This window comes from Stenella coeruleoalba (assembly GCF_951394435.1).
Source record: "Stenella coeruleoalba genome assembly, chromosome: 20".
Classification (NCBI taxonomy): Eukaryota; Metazoa; Chordata; class Mammalia; order Artiodactyla; family Delphinidae; genus Stenella; species Stenella coeruleoalba.
This window is the reverse complement of record NC_137166.1, coordinates 17,771,331-17,792,161: the sequence shown is the minus strand read 5'-3', so window position 1 is coordinate 17,792,161 and position 20,831 is coordinate 17,771,331. Positions and strand designations below refer to the sequence as shown.

Here is a 20,831-nt window from a genome sequence, read left to right as displayed (position 1 = left end):
ATGTTTTCGTCATCTACCAGGAAGATTAAACCCCAACATGCTCAGAAAGGAAGTGAGGGCTTGGGTATTTCAACCTGTATACTCCTGAATTCCGCTCTCAAATTCAGCTCTGACTGAGTCTAAGACAGCCTCCTCACTTCGCTTCGCTTCACTTCACAGTGATAGTCACCTGTTCCACCCTCCTCCTCATCGGGTAAGTTTTTCAAGGTGGCGAGTGACACAGAGCCTGGACTCTCACGGGCCCCTCTGCAATAGGCAAGCCTGCCCTCAGCACGTGGGGAAAAGCTATTAGGAGCCTCTGACCACACTGTCTACAGTCCTGGAACTGCCTGGACAGATTCCTTGGCAGATGAGCAGTACCCATGACGTTCAGGCTACGGTTGTTGACAATCACCTCTAATGGAAAGCTTTTCAGTGTTCCCTAAGGGAACCCTCAATCCAAGCTGGTCATCGTTGAGACTGTCCATTCTCCTCAGTGGCTTCTCCAGGGAATTCTTACAGCCAAGTTGTGGATAGTCACTACTGCATTTGCTTGCTTCTGTCCAGAAACCAAACTAGGAGATGGAATTGGTATCTAAATCCTAAGGTTCTTCTCTTCTCTCACGCCTCTCGAGGCTGTTTGATTTCCCTCTTTTTTGGAGGGGGAGTGAGGGAAGGCCATTTTCTACAGATCTGCAATCCAGACTGTTCTGGGCTCTTGGATTTGAAAACTGGGATATTGACTAAGCCTTTGACTTAGAGGTTGCTTGCTCAAGTGTGCTTTCTCGCCAAACATCCACCCTCAGAGGGGCCTGCTGAGCCCTCAGAACCAGCACTAAGGTGGACAGTAGTCGACGGGGCAAGCCTCTAGTGTGCCCAGGTGCTTCCTACGAAGGAACAAAGTGTGCTCTGAGCCAGACTGGCAAACCCTGGTGCTTCATCTCCCATGAACTCGGGGGTCTTCCAGCTGCAGCGAACACTGCTGCATCACACAGACCTTGAGTTTGTAAGAAGACGACTGCTGGTTGACATCAGGCCTAATCCATGAAGGCTGGGAAGAGGCGGCAGGCGTTTGCTGAAGGCAGTTGTTCCAGGCTCTTCCATGTTTTTTGCTGGCCAAGAAGTAAACTATTTTGAACACTACAATGGAAGAAATCCGGTCAGCCAACTGCAGAGCGCAGACTTCACTAAGGGCTTGTTTTTCTTCAGCTTTTACTTGAAGGTTAATGTAGGATGGACTCCCAGATGGAGAACTCTTGGCTGTCCTACCATCAGCTCTGCCTTGCTCTGTGACAATCAAGTTTCTCCAGATCAAGAGTAGGCAGGTACAAGTAGTGGGCCCACAACGTTTGACCTCAACTGGTTTTTCTAAGTTATTTTGTACATTTTTCAGCAGCGAAACCAAACTGGGTCTTCAGCTTTATTCCCGTTTCTTGTAAGGGAAGAGCCTTTATACAATTGGACACATTTTGGGTTTTCCTCAATGAGAATTTTAATCCTCTTTTGTATTATTTCTACAATAATTTGTAAACATATTTATTTTTACTTTGTTTTTTTTTTTTTTTTACTTTCAGGTCAAATTTTTTATACTGCACTTATTTGTCAAAATAAAGATTCTCACATAATGCTGGTACCTCTGAGCTCCTCCCTCCCTCTTTGTATTTAACAAAAGCTAGCTCTTTATTCCAGTTTCAAGATTGGTACTCGAGGAAGAACTAGTTTTGCCGAGGAAATTCCACTGGAACTCAGAAGCAGGTAAGTTGTCACAGCTGCCTCTGGACGTGGGGAATACAGTAGGTCTACCTTGATAACTGCACACCTATGGTGGCTTAATTTTTTATTGTAGAGAGTGGACGGGGTCTTTGGTGAAATTACGAGCCAGTGAGTGAGCCCTAGTTAACCAGCTAAGGCTAAAAACCAAAGCTTGCTTCCTCCTTGAAAATGTCATTATCTGGAAGGTAATGTAGGACTGTGGCCAAGCTGAAACAATGAAAAGCAGTGGGTAAACTTCCTTCCCTGTGGAACAGGTAATAAAAAGGGAGTGAAATCAATAGCCCTCTCGTCCCATTTATTAAAGAAACAGTAAGAAAAGGTACAATGCAGGAAAACACCATCCTTTCACATCAGGCTGAACGAAGCACAGTGATTTCTCCCCTTCACTCCCCCCACCCCCACCCCAATTCCCATAACCCCATCCACGTCAGTTTAATTTTGAGGTTCTCTGATTGGGAGTACCAGTGGAGAGGGAGCGGGATGAGCAGTGGAGCCTTGATCCTGGCCTTCTCTAAGCAGGCCCGGTCAGGCCAGCAGAAATTTGGTGGCTCTCTGAAGTGGCTGCACTTCCCTGTTCTGTGTTCCAGCCCCCAGGGGAAGGTATGGCAGTAGAGGGTGACCAGGTCAGCGCTGCTGAAGCATGGTCCGCTCACCAACGCAACATTTCTAGACAGCAGTGAGCTGATTCTCCGGTGGTGAGCAGGGGAGCGCATATGAATTGGAACCTGCAGGCCAATGTATCCCTGAGGAAAAGTCCACAAGAACAATTCAAGAAACTAGTAAGAAACAAGGGGCAGAAAGCTGTGGGACAAAAGCACAGCAGGCTTCTGGAAGGCTGGAGATTCCTTCTCGCAAGGCGGGATCATTCCCACCTGCCAAAGTCCATGTCCCACAGATAACATTTCACCTTCAGTCAAGAAAGACGCGGGGGGGGGGGGGGGGGGCGGGCGGGAAAGGCTCATTTGAAGTTGAGCCCCAGCTATGTACTTCAGACTGTAGCTCCATATCTACCCTTTCACCTAAAACACAGCCCCTGCCCAGAACCACAGTGCCTGGAAACCAGGGTGGTCCTGGAGAGAAAATGGTGTTTAAGGGGGTAACATTCCATTTGGGTACATTGCAGCCATTGGACCCCCTGGTCTGGGGAAAGCAGCTGGGTTGGTGCCAGGGAGGCTCCCCACTCTAGGAAATGGGACCAAAGTCTTGCTTACAGGGCCATTCATCCTTGGAAAGGAAGCTGGGTTTAGACCCAGGGTCCCAGTTGGCCTTGCAAAAGGAGCTGGGTTGATACCCACCGGGCCTGCTGGCGAAGAGCCTAGGGGCCCAGGAGCTGACCTGGGGAAAGTAACCTGACCAGGACCTAATGGGCCAGTAGACCTTGGGAAGGTAGCTGGACTTGGACCCTGTAAACCAGTGGCCCTTGGAAAGTTAGCTGGGTTGGAGCCTAGTGGCCCAGAGGCTCTTGGGAAAATTGCCGGACTTGAGCCCTGGAGGCCAGCAGACCTCTGGAAGTTAACTGGGTTTGAAGCCAATGTGTTAGAAGACTGAGAGAAAGCAGCTGGGTTCAATCCCCCTGAACCTGTCCCCCTTGGAAAAGGATTAGCATTTACTCCCATGGGGCCAGCGGGCCTTGAAAAATGAGCTGAATTAGGGCCAATGGGGCCAGGAGCCCTCGACATGGGAGATGGATTTGGCCCCGGAAGGCCAATTCCCCGAGAGCCAGGACCCGAGTTTGGGCCTATGGGGCCAGGTATTCTGGCCATGGAAGATGGGCTTGTGCCCATGTTTCCAGAAGACTGTGAGAAAGCAGCTGAATTTGCTCCTAAAAGACCTGCTGCTCTTAGAATGGGTGCAAGATCTAGGCTTTGAGGTCCAGCCATTCTTAAGTTAAGACCAGATCCTGTGCCCAAGAGGCCACCTGCTCTGGTGTCCAAATTAGGGCTTGGAGCCAGGCTACCTGCCCTTGGGTTAGGCCCAAGGCCTGGGCCCAGGCCACTTGACCTTGGGTTGGGCCCAAGGCCAGGGCCTGGAAACATACCTGACCTCGGGGCAGGGTTTGTACCTACAAAGCCTGATCTCAGATTGGGACTTGGTCCGGGGCCCAGGCCAACGGGCCTAGGATTGGGAGGACCATTCCCAGAAGTCAACAGGACACCTGCTCTCAGGTTGGGTCCAGATCCAGGGCCCATGGGGCCACCACTTCTGGGGTCAGGGCCTGTTCCCAGAAGACCACCTGGCCTTGGGTTGGACATAGGACCTGGCCCTGGGAGACCCCCTAACCTTGGGTTAGACAGAGGCCCTGGGCCTGGAAGAGCCCCTGCTCTAGGATTTAGAGCTGACCCTGGGCTTGGGCCCAAGAGACCACCCGGCCTTGGGAAAGAAACTGCACCTGTGCCAGTGGGATTCATCCCTCTTGGAAAAGAAGCCATGCTTGGGTCACGAGCACCAGCAGGGAAAGGTGCTGGATTTGAAGCCAATGAGCCTGATGAAGTTGGAAAAGGAGACGGGTTCCTTGGAAACGGGGCCAAATTTCCACCAAGAGAGCCGGTTGCCATAAGGAAGGGATCTGAGTTCATACCCAGAGGGTGGCCTGTGTTTAAAGCAGGACCCCCTTGTGGTCCCAGGGAACTGTCCATCCGTCCTCGAGGTGGCAGCGGAGCACGAGTCCAAGGAGTTGGCCGCTCTCTAGGGAAAATCCGGGGTTCTTTCATACTTTCTTGGGGACGTTGGTGATAATGGGCTTGGGGCGAGTTTTGAAAAGGATCTTGTTTTTGATGAGTGCTGTTACCACGTACTGGGTGCCACTCCTGCAGTCAAGGTCATCACAGTCCTGCTCCCCGGGAGTGTATTTAACAAGGACGGCAAAAGGTTTCTCCAGATGGATGATTTTCCCATACAGGATATGATGCCCCACGATCAGCACAGGGATTCCCTTTGGCAGAACAAGAATGAGATGCCTGAGGTTCAGGGCAAGGTCGTAACATTCAGGTGCCTTCTAGAGATGCTCTTGGGAGGCAATGCTGGCACCTCCACTCCCTCAACCACTGCTGAGAAGCCACAAAGGACAACCCACCCTCATATCCTTTTCACTCTTTCTAGCCCCAAGTAAGAGAATTTCTACTTTTAGAACTGTGACCTTTCCAGATTCCCCAAAGCTAAATTTCCCTGCTACTGCAGAGGTGGGGGGAGAACAAGCAATGGCTTAGCTAGACCTTGAATAACAAACCTGAGGGCAGTCCTCACTCTGGGTCCTGGGAGCACCACCTTGGTGTAGCTTGCTTTCCTGAAGCATTAGGCAGGGAAAGAAAAGTCCCCTCACCTCAGTGGTGTAATGTAGGTCTCCCAGGAGGTTTCCAGCTAATCCAGTGCTGTAGCGAGCCTCGATCTCCCCCTGTAGCTCCATCAGCACCCATTCTGCCAGGCCTCCAGCCCCAGCACTGCAAGCAAAGGGCTGGCGGTTACAATATTTTGGAGGGGTGAAGGATGAATAATAGTGTCCTACACCACCATTCAAGGCCCAAGAGATCTCTTTGCTGAGCACGAATTCTTGGGAAACTGGGCAGTGCTAGACACTGAACTAGAAATTGAAATGCAAGGATTTGTGCAAGATGCACCTAAGGACCCCAATTCTTCCAGGGAAATTTCAAACCTATATAGCCCTAATCATTCAAGCTAAATTAAAAAAAGTCTCAAAAGGTACTCACCTGGAAATAATGATCTGCACCATGAGCTTCCCGTCTTTAAAAAGCAACTGAAAATAAGCTGTAGAAAAAAAAAATTTCTTTAGGATAATAACAATAGCTAACATTTGTCACTTACTGTGTGCTAGGCACTTTTGTAAGTGCTTTAGACATATTTAATTTCAATCCCCTAACAACTCTATAACATGTAACATTTTTAAACTGATATTGTACATATAAAATTGCTTCAGATCACCAAGGGTCAACTACAGGGTGGAAAGTTAATAGGTATCACAACTGTGTTCAAGGTCGCATAGCTACTAGTCTACGAGCCGGGATCTGAACCCAACACATACACCGCAGAGCCCACACTCTTCACCAGTATGCTAACTTGCCTTTCTCAAGGATATTATATTTTCCATTCTGCATGGTTCTAAAACACTAAGGAATTCTTTTAGGTTTTACTTTTTCCTTTGGTGATGACATAAGCTTCACGTCTGCCACTTTGGTTATCTTATATTTCAAGGTTCAAATGATCTCTTTTAACTAAAAGCCAAGAGAATGGAAAAGGTCTTCCAGACAACTTTAGTGAACAGTAAGCTGATTTCTGATGTGATTCTCATCAAACACTTTGCCCATCTTTCATCATTTAGACACTAAGGATACCCTGACGCTTAATCTACTTTCGTTTTATACAATGGCACCACCTGGTGGCAAGTTTGCGGCACTCTACAAGAATGAGTTAAAATGGGACATTTTTGCCTGAAACAACTGGCTTCTTGTACTTTGTCTTCCTGAGAAGGATAGATTAATGGGGAGATTGAGGGATGGGGGATCTAAACTATAGCTTCTGTACAAATCTTTCCAATGAATAGATGGAGCCTAGTGGAAGGTTATCAGATCAGTGTTTACCAACTGTAGAACAACAAGTTAATAGGAATTATAATTGTGCTCACGATTAGCAAACACCTGCTTAAAGTTAAACAGGTTTCCTTACTGACATGTTAATCTTTGTTTTGGATCTCCAGTGAAAAGTATATTCACGGCAGCCCTGTAAGACAGCGGAACCTCTTACTCTTGAGCACCAAACACATTTTGGAAATATGAGGTTGGTCAATCAGTGGTCTTCAAATTCAAATATAAAGAGCAGCTAATATTTATTCAATTTTTACTATGAATCAGATGCTGTGCATATATATCATGGGTGGTATCTCATTCAACCACTCTGAGATAGGGACTTATCTGTATTTTGCAGATAAAGTTACTGAGGGATACATCTGCTTTATGTGGTACACACACAGCTAGCAGGTGGTAGAGCCAACACAAGAACCTAGGTCATCCAACTTTACACTCATAATCAATACCCTCTCAAAGGAGAAAACCAAGTGAGAATAAAAAGGCATGAAGGCATCAGGCAGGCACTGCGTACATGCATTCAGCAAGAGCTGAATCAAGAAGTCATGTTTGAATAAGCCAGACCTGCTGTAGCAGTACCAGGTGTGGTACTGCTTGACAACAGGTAATACACTGGCTCAGGACGGCAAAGGTCTTCTGACAGATAAGAAGGCCCCACCTCCACCATCAACAGAACAATCAAAAGCACTTTTAATATTCTTCCAAGGTTTCTTGAAGGAGAGACTAATAATTAAAAATCAGAAGGCCTAAATTCAGGTTCCAGCCTGTAAGTGTGGAACTCTTTCAGTGTCATCATACACAAGTCACTTAATGACCGTGGGGCTAAAACCTGGATTGTCTGACTCATTTAACTATCATGAAGACCAAATAAAACATATGTGGAGGGCTTCCTTGATGGCGCAGTGGTTAAGAATCCACCTGCCAACGCAGGGGACACGGGGTCGAGCCCTCGTCCGGGAAGATCCCACATGCCACAGAGCAACTAAGCCCGGGCGCCACAACTACTGAGCCTGGGCTCTAGAGCCCATGAGCCACAACTACTGAAGCCCACGTGCCACAACTACTGAAGCCTGCGCACCTAGAGCCCATGCTCCGCAACAAAGAAGCCCACGCACCGCAATGAAGAGTAGCCCCCACTCACTGCAACTAGAGAAAGCCCGCGCAGCAACGAAGACCTGACGCAGCCAATAAATAAATTTTTTAAAAAAATGTGGAAATGCTTTAAAGACTAACATATAGCTAATGTTTTAAAGAATGGGATAAATAAATCAACATTTCCACACTATAATTGTGAGTAAAATTCAGAGAATGGTAGGTACATTTTAGCCATGAATCAAAAAAGGCTCAATAATTGAAATTTAAGTTGTGAAGTTTCTAAAGGTTAATAAATGCATATAGATTGAGAAGAGTTCTTGTAAATAAGCTTTTGATGACTGATGAAATAGTATATTTTCCTTGGTAAGTGTAAAATACAGGTGGTTTCACAGAAGCAATAGGGTGTTCACACAGATACAAATTTTAGGAAAATCATGGCAGGGAAGGAGATTAATCTTTAAGACCTCTGACCACATGTTTGAGATAGGAATGTGCAGACTGTTTAGGCAAAGGGGATGTAGAAATATTTTCAGTGCATTCCCCATTTCCTCGACAGTCTCCTATCAGAACAGGAATTCAAAACAGTGGCCTAAAGGGATTTCCCTGGTGGTCCAGTGGTTGGGACTCACCACTTTCACTGCCGTGGGCCTGGGTTCAATCCCTGGTCAGGGAACTAAGATACCGCCAGCTGCGTGGCGCGGCCAAAAAATAAAAACAAAAACAAAAAAACAGAAAAAACGGTGGCATAAGTGAATAAAGGAAAACAGACACCTAATAGCTGGGTCAGAGTAGCTGTACCTCCATACTTGTCGCTGTGCTTCAATGAGCACACACAGCTCTCTATCCACTTATGTAGGAGGCCCTGCCTGAGTACACCTATTGATACTGGTAGACATCTAGCAATTCTTGTAAAAATAAGAATTCTGTGGCCTAAAAACTTGTGCTAGACCTAATGAGATGCCGGAGATGTGAATACAAATGAAGTTCACACCCAGCTTACAAGAGTCTAGCTCACAGGAACCTGTGGACTGATATAGCTATATTTATGTACATGAGGGTGTATTTACCAAGTTAGTAAGTGATGTAGGGGAAGGCATCCCTTTCGTGAATTTTAAAATTCTACTTTAGCACCTTAAAATATCCCATTGGCTGAATCAGATTCTTCTTCTTGCTCCTTGCTCTAGGCAACTATTCTCAAGAGTAGGTATGTATACCTGAGTAAGTCACTGATAACACACCTGATGGAGGCGACAGGGAATATGTATTTCACTTAGTGTGGAGATGACTAAAAAAGATAATGAGGGGCTTCCCTGGTGGCGCAGCGGTTGGGAGCCTGCCTGCTAATGCGGGGGGCACGGGTTCGAGCCCTGGTCTGGGAGGATCCCACATGCTGCGGAGCAACTGGGCCCATGAGCCACAACTACTGAGCCTGCGCGTCTGGAGCTTGTGCTCCACAACAAGAGAGGCCGCCATAGTGAGAGGCCCACGCACCGCGATGAAGAGTGGCCCCCGCTCACTGCAACTAGAGAAAGCCCTCGCACAGAAACGAAGACCCAACACAGCAAAAATAAACAAACTCCTACCCCCAACATCCCCTTAAAAAAAAAAAAGATAATGAGAACATGCAGCCCAATCTGTCCTCATCCCCTTGAAAGTAGGCAGAAAAAATCAGTAGGAAAACAAGGAGGTGAAGAAGTATAATACAAGTCAAATCCTATTAGTAATAACAAGTAACATAATGAAAATTTTCCGTATAACAAAAAGATTTCTAAGTCTTCAGTCTCAACTCATTCCAACATTTAAAAATAAGCACAGCAATTTCTAAGTGCTTGTTCTAAGGTATTGCTTGTGTAGAAACTGCAGCTTTATCAAGAGCAACATCTGAAGGCACGGTTTGATGAATGTACCATATCAAATCATGACACTAAAAGGAGTCACTGGAAGAGACTGCCCAGCACCTCACTCTCAACAGCCTTGAGTTTAATCCCAGATTTAGCTAGGACCAACTAACTGGTCTTTGTTGAAGAATAATAATTCCAAGTTCCTGTACAGCCAGGAAGAACTGATGCCACTTTTCAAAAAGATGTTTAAATTCAATATATTTCAGAGCGGCGTCTCACAGGCCACAACTACAGTACATACTTGGAGACTTGGAGAGATAGGAAGGTGTGGAAAAAACCATCCAAACACCTTTCCCCTGCAATGAATTATTTTGACTCCCTACCCCTCCCCTTATAAAAGGGGGAAATGTTTTACTATTCAATTTTGGGGGGCCTTTACATAGCTAAACAAACTAAACACATAAGTTCTATATTCCTAACTTAGTCAAATGACTTTAGCTATGTAAACAAAACTTTTTAAAAAGCACTTTGTATGTTTTAACTATTTTTTCCCTTAAAGGAAAAAAAAAGCCTTTGTGGGGGGCTTCAGGATTTCTAGAAATATTATCTAAGAAATTTCTAGAAATATCTGAGGTTGCCCCAGATCATCCCCAGTCTTGAGACCTGGAGTTACTTTGGAGATCCTGAGTAAAGTCAAGACACTGTTGTTTCTCAGGACAGTGGTCCAGATGACTTCAAGACCCCTGAACAAACCACAGATGAGCAAAGAAACCCACATTCTCAGAATCAACCAAGACTCACAATGGTAACCCTAATCAAAACTCAAAAGGTCTGTCTGAAATCAGACCAAATCTGGGATACATCTTATTTAACTGTCATTTTGAAAGTCATTAAAAACCTGAAAAATCAAAGTGCCACCACAATTTCTTAATTAGGAAGAAAAATTCAGGCAGAGCATTATCTTTGTAATACAAAAAGCTTCATTTCTCACATAGCTAAACCTTTTTGAACATTTATCTGGATTCTCCCTTTTCATCCTGAAAACAATGCTATGATACAGGTACTATCACTCCCATTTTACAGTGAGGAAACACGCTTAGAGAAGCTAAAGGTTAAGTAACTGGTGGAACAGCTAGTAAGTGGTAGACAGGGAATGTGAATTCTAACTCCTCCACAATCCGGCCTGTCCTGCAGTCCTCTCACACAGCACCTTCTCATGCAGGACATCAGTACAGGAACTTGCTTTACAAACATTAGTCTTTCTCATAACATCTCCCACAAGATGGCAAATAAACCACCTATGAAGAAGATGTTATATCTCGCCACCGAAGTAACTATGACATCTGTTGGGTAGGCAGCTCAAAACAAATGAGCCTGCTTTTCATCATATCCAACTGACGAGATTTAGGTTTCTGAAATCCCTAGAGATGTACTCAAGGTTACCTCCAGGATTCAAAACTATAGCCTAAAACTCCGTTTCCTGCCTGTGTAAGGCAAAACAAGTCAAAAGAACAGAGCACATTCTTTGTCACTGATTCATCTAATCTCCTACAAAATTTCTTATCCATTGGTTTCTGAGTTGTTAAATTGTTAATATTACTAAGGTCTTACAGAGAACATCATGAGCAATGATCCTCATGATGGTTAACTGCCCGCAAAATAAAATGTAGCAGAAGACAGCATGGTATGTATCGTATTAAACAGATTATGCAGCTTTCACTGAAACAGGGGCTTTGATTCAATGGTTTAACCTAATTACACATAATTAAATTTTATTACAGCTAAACAATGTTTAGCTGCAACAAACATTGGCCCTTTCATCTTTTCTTGTTGCTTTTTAAACGGAATAAAGGCTTTAACTTTACAATTCTTAATTTAAAAACATTCATTTTTATTTTTAAAAATTAAATATGACACAAAATGTTTGCAAATTGCTGGGCCAACAATTAGCACTTATTGAGTTCTTATTCGGTCCCAGAAACTACTCTTTGTGTTTAGGGATTCAGTGAGAACTGAATCAAACCTGGATTCTGATTCTGCCATTTATCTAGCCTGCGTATGACAGGGGGTAATTTAATCTCAGGTTGCAGTTTCTCCACCAATAAATTGAGCATAAAAGAGAACCCATCTCAAAGGGTGGTTGTGAGCATTAAATGAAGTTTAGAATGTAAAGTCCTCAGCACAGTGCCTAACATGGTAAACCTTTAGGGTCAAGCTATTGATTACCTGGAGGAACATGGCATTTTCTTAGTACATGTCCAATAGAATGACTTTATACTACTGTGTACTTATTATTTTAATGTTTATAGTGGATTAAAACATCCTATAAAAGCAGCATGTTATCAGAATGAAATCAAGCTTACACAATGGGAGAACAATTCAAATATGGCAGTCAGGGTTCACCAAACTGCTTCTGGGATTAAGTTCTGGAACGTTTTTTACCTCTAAGCATGATAACTATTTCTCTGTGTGTCTTTCCATCAAATGAACAATTCAGGAACTTTTATATACAACTCAATACATTATTTTTATTAGCAGTGTTGTGATTTTGTGACTGATTGGGAGAGTCTAAGTTTCAAAGGGAAGATCTTGTCTCTCGACAGGCTTATGTTATGTCATTAAGAGCTAAAATCCAGTTTCTAAATGAGAAGCTTGCTCTCCTCCAAAAAGGGGCCATGGAGAGTAGGTGGAACTGAATGCTTCCAAACTTTTCATTAGTGAAGAGTGGGTTCAAAAACGTGTGTGGACACTATGCATACATGTGGTACTTTCCCATCACATTTTAAGATTCCCATGATGGAGGGAATCAATTACTGGTATTTGTAGACAATGGGTAGAAAAGATGACTTCAGTCGATCAGAGTTACTCCAGTTTTCTGCATCTTCTGCTACTCTGCGGCCCCTTCTACCCTTCCTCCTCCTACTGCTGTGGCACCCTATCTTCCCCAAAGCCCCTTCCTTTATAGCTCTACTTGAGGTCTCCCTCTGTACTGGATTCCCCTCCCACCAGCCACCATCTTCTCCACCCTCTCCCCGACCCCCTCCCCTCCCTTCAATTTCAGCTACAAACACTTCCTATTTCTAGCCCCGCCCACTTTCTGGGACTTCTCCATCCGCTTCCCCTCTTCCCCCCCCCCAAACAAATTACCCCCGACTATCTCCAGGACCGCTTACCAAGCCGTTTAACCCTTTCTCCTACCTCCCAAGGGAACTACTCTTTAAACTGCCTTCCTCCACTCCCCACCCCCGGAATACTCTTTCCAAACCGTTCATCCTCCTCCCAAAGATCAGTCTTCAAACGTTACTCCTCTACCACCCTCATTTTCCAAATCGTTCCCTATTTCCCCCCGTCAATTCTTAAGTACTTCTCTCCTCCAGGACCCGACTCCACCCCACTCTTCTCTCGTCTCTCACTCCGCCCACAAATGAAGCTGGATCACTCTCCAGACTGTCTCTTCCTTCCAACCACCCTCCCAATTACCGCTCCCAGCAGCATCTCCCCCACGACTTAAAATGTCCCCTCGAAGGAACCTCACAGTCCCCCGCTAAGTCCCCTTTCTGATGTTCCCGCTACTTCCTGGGTTCCAGTTCTACCCCACTCTCGCAAGCATCCCGTGCTGGGTTCCCTCCCCACCCAGGGAAGAACCCCTTCCCGCACATACCTCGAGGTTCCGGCCCGCGCCGCCCCCTTCTCCGTCCTCCGCCCGCGCTCGGCCACTCTTTCCGCCCTTCTCCCGCTCCGCCCTGCTCGCTCCCTTCCTTCCCTCCGCCTTCCGACTCCACATTGCTCCCTTCTCCACAATTCCCGGCCCTCCTACCAGGGAGCCCCTCTGGGTCGCCCCCCACCTCTGCACGGCCCTCCCCACTCCCCTCCCCCTTCCCGGCCTCCCCTCCCCCCCCACCGCTCCCCCACTCCCCGCCCCTCGGCTCGCCATTCTTCTTCTCGAGCCGCGTGCCCCGCCCGGCCCCAGCTCCCTAGCTTCCCGCTCCCTCGCACCCTCGCCCCCATTCCCGGCTCGGCCCTCGCTCCCCGCGGCCTCCCGCGCTCCCTGCCCGCGGCCTGACCTGCAATGGCGGCCGCCGAGCGCGGCGCCGCGCGGCCAACGGGCGACAACCGAACCTCCCGCCGCCGTCGCCGCCGCCGCGAGCACTGCCTGCGCACTTCCGGCCTTGCGGCGCGAGCACTTCCGGGGCAGAGCACGCGAGCGCGCGCGCACGTGGGGCCGGGGCGGAGAGAGGCGAGCGCCGAGAGTGGCTAGCCCATCCGCTGGTGAGTTGGGGAAGGGGCGTGGGGAGCGGGGATGGGACGGGGTGGGGGGTGTTAGAGCGGGTGAGGACTGCTACAGGTCGGCGCCCGGCGGAGCTCGCCGATTCTCTTGTGCCGAGGCCGGTGGGGGCTACTCCGGAGATCCCCGGAGAGGGAAGGGGCGGTGGAGCCCTCGCGCGCGCGTTGGACGCACTCTTAGCCCGGCCCGGCCGAACGCGCCTGCTCTGCAGGCAGGTTCCTCACCTTGAAAGGAGACGAGTAGGGGGCGACCCAGAGCGGAGTGCGTATATTGGCGGCGACGGAGCGGCAGGTAGAGGGAGTAGTTGACAGATGCCGACCAGTCCTGTCGCTCCTCCCCTTGAGACGCTCTCTGTTCTTCCTGCCCCATCAGCCCCACCGTCAGTACAGTACCGTAGTTGAGTGTGTGATTTGAAAACTTAACATGCAGTAGAGATAGAGGTGTTTGCCAAAATGCAGATTGCTAGCCCTCCCCCCGCCCCAAAAGATTGGAATTCTGGAACTGTGGAATAGGACCCGGAATCCTGCATTTTTAAAAACCATTTATCGAGGTGATTTTGATACAGGAGTTCTGCGGAGTCTGCGGACCTGACTTTGAGATACTCCTTTAGACTGTCCACATTTCTTGTTTCTTTAGAGTGGTCGTGGTATTTATCCTCCTCTCCACCACCCCCACCCCCAGAAACCTCACACACAAAATACAAAGGAGACCTTAGTTCTGCCTCGAATACATCCGGTCAGCTCCATGTGACTCCCTTCAAGTGCGCACTCCCAGTTAGAGAATGAGGTTATGTTCAGTCTTTTGCTCTAAGATCACGTTTTAAATTCTCACCCCTCTTTTCCTGGACCACTTCCTTCAGGCAGTTGTCAGGATTGCTGGCAGTCTGGGTGACGCTGTATGTGCTGATCTTTTTATTTTGTTGCTGAAGAATCCTGAGCTTCTGGAGACTGTTTGATAGATTCTGTATGGGCCATGAAAGCATCATTAGTTGGATATTTAGAAATGAACCTCCATCGGACTTCCCTGGTGGTCCAGTGGTTAAGAAGCGGCACTTCCAATGCAGGGGGCTCGGGTTCCATCCCTGGTTGGGGAACTAAGACTCCACATTCTGCCCGGCGCGGCCCCCTCCAAAAAAAAAAGTGAAAAAAAATAGAAATGAACGTCGATGAAATATAGTTGGAGTCTTCCACCTAGAATAGTGGTAATAAGAAACATGAGGTGTGACATACTGCTGTTTAACAATGATTCTTTTCTTGCCCCCCTAGGAATGGGTGAATTTAAGGTCCATCGAGTACGTTTCTTTAATTATGTTCCATCAGGGATCCGCTGTGTGGCTTACAATAACCAGTCAAACAGATTGGCTGTTTCACGAACAGATGGCACTGTGGAAATTTATAATTTGTCAGCAAACTACTTTCAGGAGAAAGTAAGTCATTTGGGAGCCTGATTTGGTGTATTTGATGTTAATTTTTTTCTTAAGTTCAATTCTGCCAAATCTATGTTTTTTGTATTCAAAGAAATCAAAAGAATAGTAACTCTCCCCCACTCTCTCCGGAGTTGTTTAGAACCACATAACAAATATGCGATCTCTTGTCTGAATGATGCGCTTAGAGGTTTGATCTGTGTGATGTTGGTTAGAAAGATCCTACCTAGGAATTGTGGTGCTCACTGTCATTTGGAAACTGAGGTTTGCTAGATCTGTTGGGCAAAATAAGAAGGAAAATTGTCAAGACCATTGCTTCATATCAGTCTCTGCACCATTGTAACTTTGGTAAAGTGGCATTTCCTGCTATAAGTGTCAGTACCCATTTCATTGTCAATTCAGAAAAAATGATGAGACATTTTAATGTCAAACATTTTGGTGATGTAATATCAGGAAGATGGATTCCTAAGTTCATCTGTCTGAGAGAAGGTAGATTTATATGCCTTATATTTGGGAATAAAGATTTTAAATTAGGTAAAGTACTGTTTGGGTGTATGCAAAGGGCTGTTACAGCAGCATATTTTTCAAAGGCAGTGATTACTGATTTCAAGTGCAATAAAATAATTCCAGTCACATTTACTGAGTGCCTTACATGCCATAGGCACCATGAAATAAATGAATAGAAGGAAAAATGAATGAATGCAGTGCCCAGCAACTTAGTACTTGGAATTTAGGCACTCTGTAAATGTTTCTAAATGACTGAGTGGCAAGTATTAGGCATTAAGATGAATGTCAGAGGCCCTACCTTCAAGGAGTTCAAAATCCAGTGGGGGAAAGGTGAGTATACAGTTTGCAAACAGTGTGGCAAATTTTATGATAGACCTAAGCAGAGGCATAGAATCTTAGTGGAGAGGTGCCTTCTCTGATGAGGTGTGTTTAGGATTCCTGGAAAGAGATGACTTACTGAGCTGATCCCTGAAGCACTAATAGGAGTTAAGAAATTGCTGGTCACCACAAAGGAGTCACATTCCATAGAATGAAAAACATGCTATGGTACATGCTTGTTGCATCCTGTGATTTTTCTTGTCATTTACGATAATTGGAATTATATAATAGTTCATATATATTTGTTTAATGTCTTCTTCCTTGCTGAACTTCAAATTTTATGAAAACAAGGACCTTGTCAGTGATATTCATGGCTGTATCCCCAACATTTAGCAAGTGCCTAGGACAAAGACACTGCTTAGTTAATACATGTTGAATGAATAAGTCAACTGGTCTTTACCTAGTACCTCTTATTTTCCTCTCCCATCTGTTTTCTTTTTTTTTTTTTTGAACAATTAATTCAGTCTAGTCTTCCACTTTCTCTATGTTCCCTTCCCTGGTATTGAAGATTGCTTAGCTCTGAACAAGAGCTTGTTTCTCAGAACAAGAAAACATTATATCTCTGAGAGTGAAGAGTAGTGCCTAAGAGTAAGGAGACCCACATTCTCTTCATGTTGTTGACTTTGGCCCTTTGGGCAAGCCACTTAATTAATGAATATTTTGCCTTTTCAAGTTCAGATAGGAAAAATTATACCTCCTCATTCCCTTTTGTATCAAGCAGATATAAGAGTAAAATTCCTGGGCTTCCCTGGTGGCGCAGTGGTTGAGAGTCCGCCTGCCGATGCAGGGGACACGGGTTCGTGCCCCCGTCCGGGAAGATCCCACATGCCGTGGAACAGCTGGGCCTGTGAGCCATGGCTGCTGAGCCTGCGCGTCCGGAGCCTATGCTCCGCAACAGGAGAGGCCACAGCAGTGAGAGGCCCGCGTACCGCAAAAAAAAAAAAAAAAAAAAAAGAATAAAATTCCTTGATAGTATGAATGCTTTTTGAGTGCTAAGAAAACACTTAGAAATCTGAGACTTGAATGAAAAGCTGGAGTGAGCTGCCTTTGTTTAATTTTTTAAACAGCTTTTAATTGGTGAAATTGACACACAGTAAGCAACGTGTATTCAAAGTGTATGTATTGGTAACTTTTGACATGTGTACACCTTTGAAATTATCACTCAATCAAGATAATTGCCATGATTTTTAAAAATTAGATACATCAGATACAAACTGGATTGTCTGAAACTTTATTGTCTAAAAAGGTTTTGCAGAACAAGTCCTAGTAAAAGAAACAAAACCAACTGTATAAGTAACTAAAATGTGAACCTGAAAAAAATGAAAATATCAGTAACATGATCTTCAGATAGTGTAAAACCCCACACTAGTTGTTTCTAGAGAGGCATTTTGATTTTCACCTTTTTGCCTGTGACCACTCAGTGCTAGTAGCTGATGAATTCGTGGTGGGTTGAAAAGTTATGGTGTTTCTGTAGTTTTTCCCAGGTCATGAGTCTCGGGCTACAGAAGCTCTGTGCTGGGCAAACGGACAGCGACTGTTTAGTGCTGGACTCAATGGAGAGATTATTGAGTATGATTTGCAGGCGTTAAACATCAAGTATGCTATGGATGCCTTTGGAGGACCCATTTGGAGCATGGCTGCCAGCCCCAATGGCTCTCAACTTTTGGTCAGTAAGCAACTATTGGTAATTCAAACCAAGATTTCTCTTCTGCCCACTTAAACTTGCTTCCTTATGTTCATAGGAAGGTGAAATTGTATTATAGCATGTAGCAACTCCACTCTGAGCTGGATTCCAGCAACCAAGCAAGCAATTGTATCTGGATTCCAATACGAGATACAAGATTGGGATTCTTGTTGGGGATTTAAAACTCCCTTGTCCTTTGGCACTCTTTCTGCTGCTACTTTGGACCTTGTTGATTCATTTATGAAACCAGAGGTTTCAGTTTGGTTCAGCATTTCCCAAACTGTGTTCTTTGGAATTGGGAGATGTAGAAACTGTCTTTTGTTTTGTTGTGCCTTGTGTTTTATGATAAGTTTTGTTTCAGAAATACGGCGTACTAAATCCTTCTGTAGATTCACAGCACACGTTAGTATATCTAAACTTCTGATAGGTCCTTCTACAAGTCAACCTGTGGAACCATGTTTTTCCAGTGTTTCTCAAAAAATTTTTGAGCACAGACTTAAGACTTCCCCCCCCCCGAGAGGGCAGACAGCAGAAGCAAGAAGAACTACAACCTGCAGCCTGTGGAACAAAAACCACATTCACAGAAAGAGACAAGATGAAAAGGCAGAGGGCTATGTACCAGATGAAGGAACAAGATACAACCCGAGAAAAACAACTAAATGAAGTGGAGATAGGCAACCTTCCAGAAAAAGAATTCAGAATAATGATAGTTAAGATGATCCAGGACCTCGGAAAAAGAATGGAGGCAAAGATCAAGAAGATGCAGGAAATGTTTAACAAAGACCTAGAATTAAATAACAAACAAACAGAGATGAACAATACAATAACTGAAATGAAAACTACACTAGAAGGAATCAATAGCAGAATAACTGAGGCAGAAGAACAGATAAGTGGCCTGGAAGACACAATGGTGGAATTCACTGCTGCGGAACAGAATAAAGAGAAAAGAATGAAAAGAAATGAAGACAGCCTGAGAGACCTCTGGGACAACATTAAACACAACAACATTCGCATGATAGGGGTCCCAGAAGGAGAAGAGAGAGAGAAAGGACCAGAGAAAATATTTGAAGAGATTATAGTCAAAAACTTCCCTAACATGGGAAAGGAAATAGCCACCCAAGTCCAGGAAGCGCAGAGTCCCATACAGGATAAACCCAGGGAGAAACACACTGAGACACATAGTAATTAAATTCGCCAAAATTAAAGACAAAGAAAAATTGTTAAAAGCAGCAAGGGAAAAACGATAAATAACATACAAGGGAACTTCCATAAGGTTAACAGCTGATTTCTCAGCAGAAGCTCTACAAGCCAGAAGGGAGTCACATGATATACTTAAAGTGTTGAAAGGGAAGAACCTACAACCAAGATTACTCTACCCGGCAAGGATCTCCTTCAGATTCATGGAGAAATCAAAAGCTTTACAGACAAGCAAAAGCTAAGAAAATTCAGCACCACCAAACCAGCTCTACAACAAATGCTAAAGGAACTTCTCTAAGTGGGAAACACAAGAGAAGAAAAGGACCTACAAAAACAAACCCAAAACAATTCAGAAAATGGTCCTAGGAACATACATATCAATAATTACCTTAAACGTGAATGGATTAAATGCTCCAACCAAAAGACACGGGCTTGCTGAATGGATACAAAAACAAGACCCATCTATATGCTGTCTACAAGAGACCCACTTCAGACCTAGGGACACATACAGACTGAAAGTGAGGGGATGGAAAAAGATATTCCATGCAAATGGAAATCAAAAGAAAGCCAGAGTAGCAATACTCATATCAGATAAAATAGACTTTAAAATAAAGAAAGTTACAAGAGACAAGGAAGGACACGACATAATGATCAAGGGATCGATCCAAGAAGAAGATATAACAATTATAAATATATATGCACCCAACATAGGAGCATCTCAATACATAAGGCAACTGCTAACAGCTATAAAAGAGGAAATCGACAGTAATACAATAATAGTGGGGGACTTTAATACCTCATTTACACCAATGGACAGATCATCCAAAATGAAAATAAATAAGGAAACAGAAGCTTTAAATGACACAATAGACCAGATAGATTTAATTGTTATTTATAGGACATTCCATCCAAAAACAGCAGATTACACTTTCTTCTCAAGTGCACACGGAACATTCTCCAGGATAGATCACATCTTGGGTCACAAATCAAGCCTCAGTAAATTTAAGAAACTTGAAATCATATCAAGCGTCTTTTCTGACCACAATGCTATGAGATTAGAAATAAATTACAGGGAAAAAAACGTAAAAAACACAAACACATGGAGGCTAAACAATATGTTACTAAATAACCAAGAGATCACTGAAGAAATCAAAGAGGAAATCAAAAAATATCTAGAGACAAATGACAATGAAAACACGACGATCCAAAACCTATGGGATGCAGCAAAAGCAGTTCTAAGAGGGAAGTTTATAGCTATACAAGTCTACCTCAAGAAACAAGAAAAATCTCAAATAAACAATCTAACCTTACACCTAAAGGAAGTAGAGAAAGAAGAACAAACATAACCCAAAGTTAGCAGAAGGAAAGAAATCATAAAGATCAGAGCAGAAATAAATGAAATAGAAACAAAGAAAACAATAGCAAAGATCAATAAAACTAAAAGCTGGTTCTTTGAGAAGATAAACAAAATTGATAAACCATTAGCCAGACTCATCAAGAAGAAGAGGGAGAGGACTCAAATCAATAAAATTAGAAATGAAAAAGGAGACGTTACAACAGACATCACAGAAATACAAAGCATCCTAAGAGACTACTACAAGCAACTCTATGCCAATAAAATGGACAACCTGGAAGAAATGGACAATTTCTTAGGTATAGTCTCCAAGACTGAACCAGGAAGAAATAGAAAATATGAACAGACCAGTCACAAGTAATGAAATTGAAACTGTGATTAAAAATCTTCCAACAAACAAAAGTCCAGGACCAGATGGCTTCACAGGTGAATTCTATCAAACGTTTAGAGAAGAGCTAACACCCATCCTTCTCAAACTCTTCCAAAAAATTGCAGAGGAAGGAACACTCCCAAACTCATTCTATGAGGCCACCATCACCCTGATACCAAAACCAGACAAAGATACTACAAAAAAAGAAAATTACAAACCAATATCACTGATGAATATATATGTAAAAATCCTCAACAAAATACTAGCAAACAGAATCCAACAGCACATTAAAAGGATCATACACCATGATCAAGTGGTATTTATCCCAGGGATGCAAGGATTCTTCAATA

At 44.5% G+C, this 20,831-nt stretch overlaps 3 protein-coding genes across 6 annotated transcripts in view; 1 reads left to right on the top strand and 2 right to left on the bottom strand.

Annotated features, from left to right (window-relative positions):
* Positions 1-2,826: 2,826 nt before the first annotated feature.
* DERPC (DERPC proline and glycine rich nuclear protein) lies at positions 2,827-4,463 on the bottom strand (the record flags this gene model as incomplete). The annotated part of the gene is made up of 1 exon (XM_079907711.1): positions 2,827-4,463. The coding sequence occupies one exon, from the start codon at positions 4,461-4,463 to the stop codon at positions 2,841-2,843; it is 1,623 nt and encodes a 540-aa protein (XP_079763837.1). The 3' UTR covers positions 2,827-2,840.
* On the bottom strand, positions 4,460-13,449 carry CHTF8 (chromosome transmission fidelity factor 8; the record flags this gene model as incomplete). The annotated part of the gene is made up of 4 exons (XM_079907712.1): positions 13,348-13,449; positions 5,457-5,514; positions 5,072-5,189; positions 4,460-4,684 (listed from the first exon to the last, which is right to left on the bottom strand). The coding sequence occupies exons 2-4, from the start codon at positions 5,477-5,479 to the stop codon at positions 4,460-4,462; spliced, it is 366 nt and encodes a 121-aa protein (XP_079763838.1). The 5' UTR covers positions 5,480-5,514; positions 13,348-13,449.
* UTP4 (UTP4 small subunit processome component) overlaps positions 13,446-20,831 on the top strand; it is a 35,827-nt gene continuing 28,441 nt past the window's right edge. Inside the window, exons 1-3 of one of the 4 annotated variants that reach the window (XM_079907706.1) lie at positions 13,446-13,552; positions 14,834-14,994; positions 17,351-17,542. In XM_079907706.1, coding sequence (XP_079763832.1) covers positions 14,836-14,994; positions 17,351-17,542 — 351 coding nt within the window. In that variant the 5' untranslated portion in view covers positions 13,446-13,552; positions 14,834-14,835. Of the gene's footprint in view, positions 13,553-13,654; positions 13,860-14,273; positions 14,355-14,833; positions 14,995-17,350; positions 17,543-20,831 lie in introns of those variants that run through there. The other 3 variants (XM_079907705.1, XM_079907703.1, XM_079907704.1) reach the window with 3 other exon arrangements.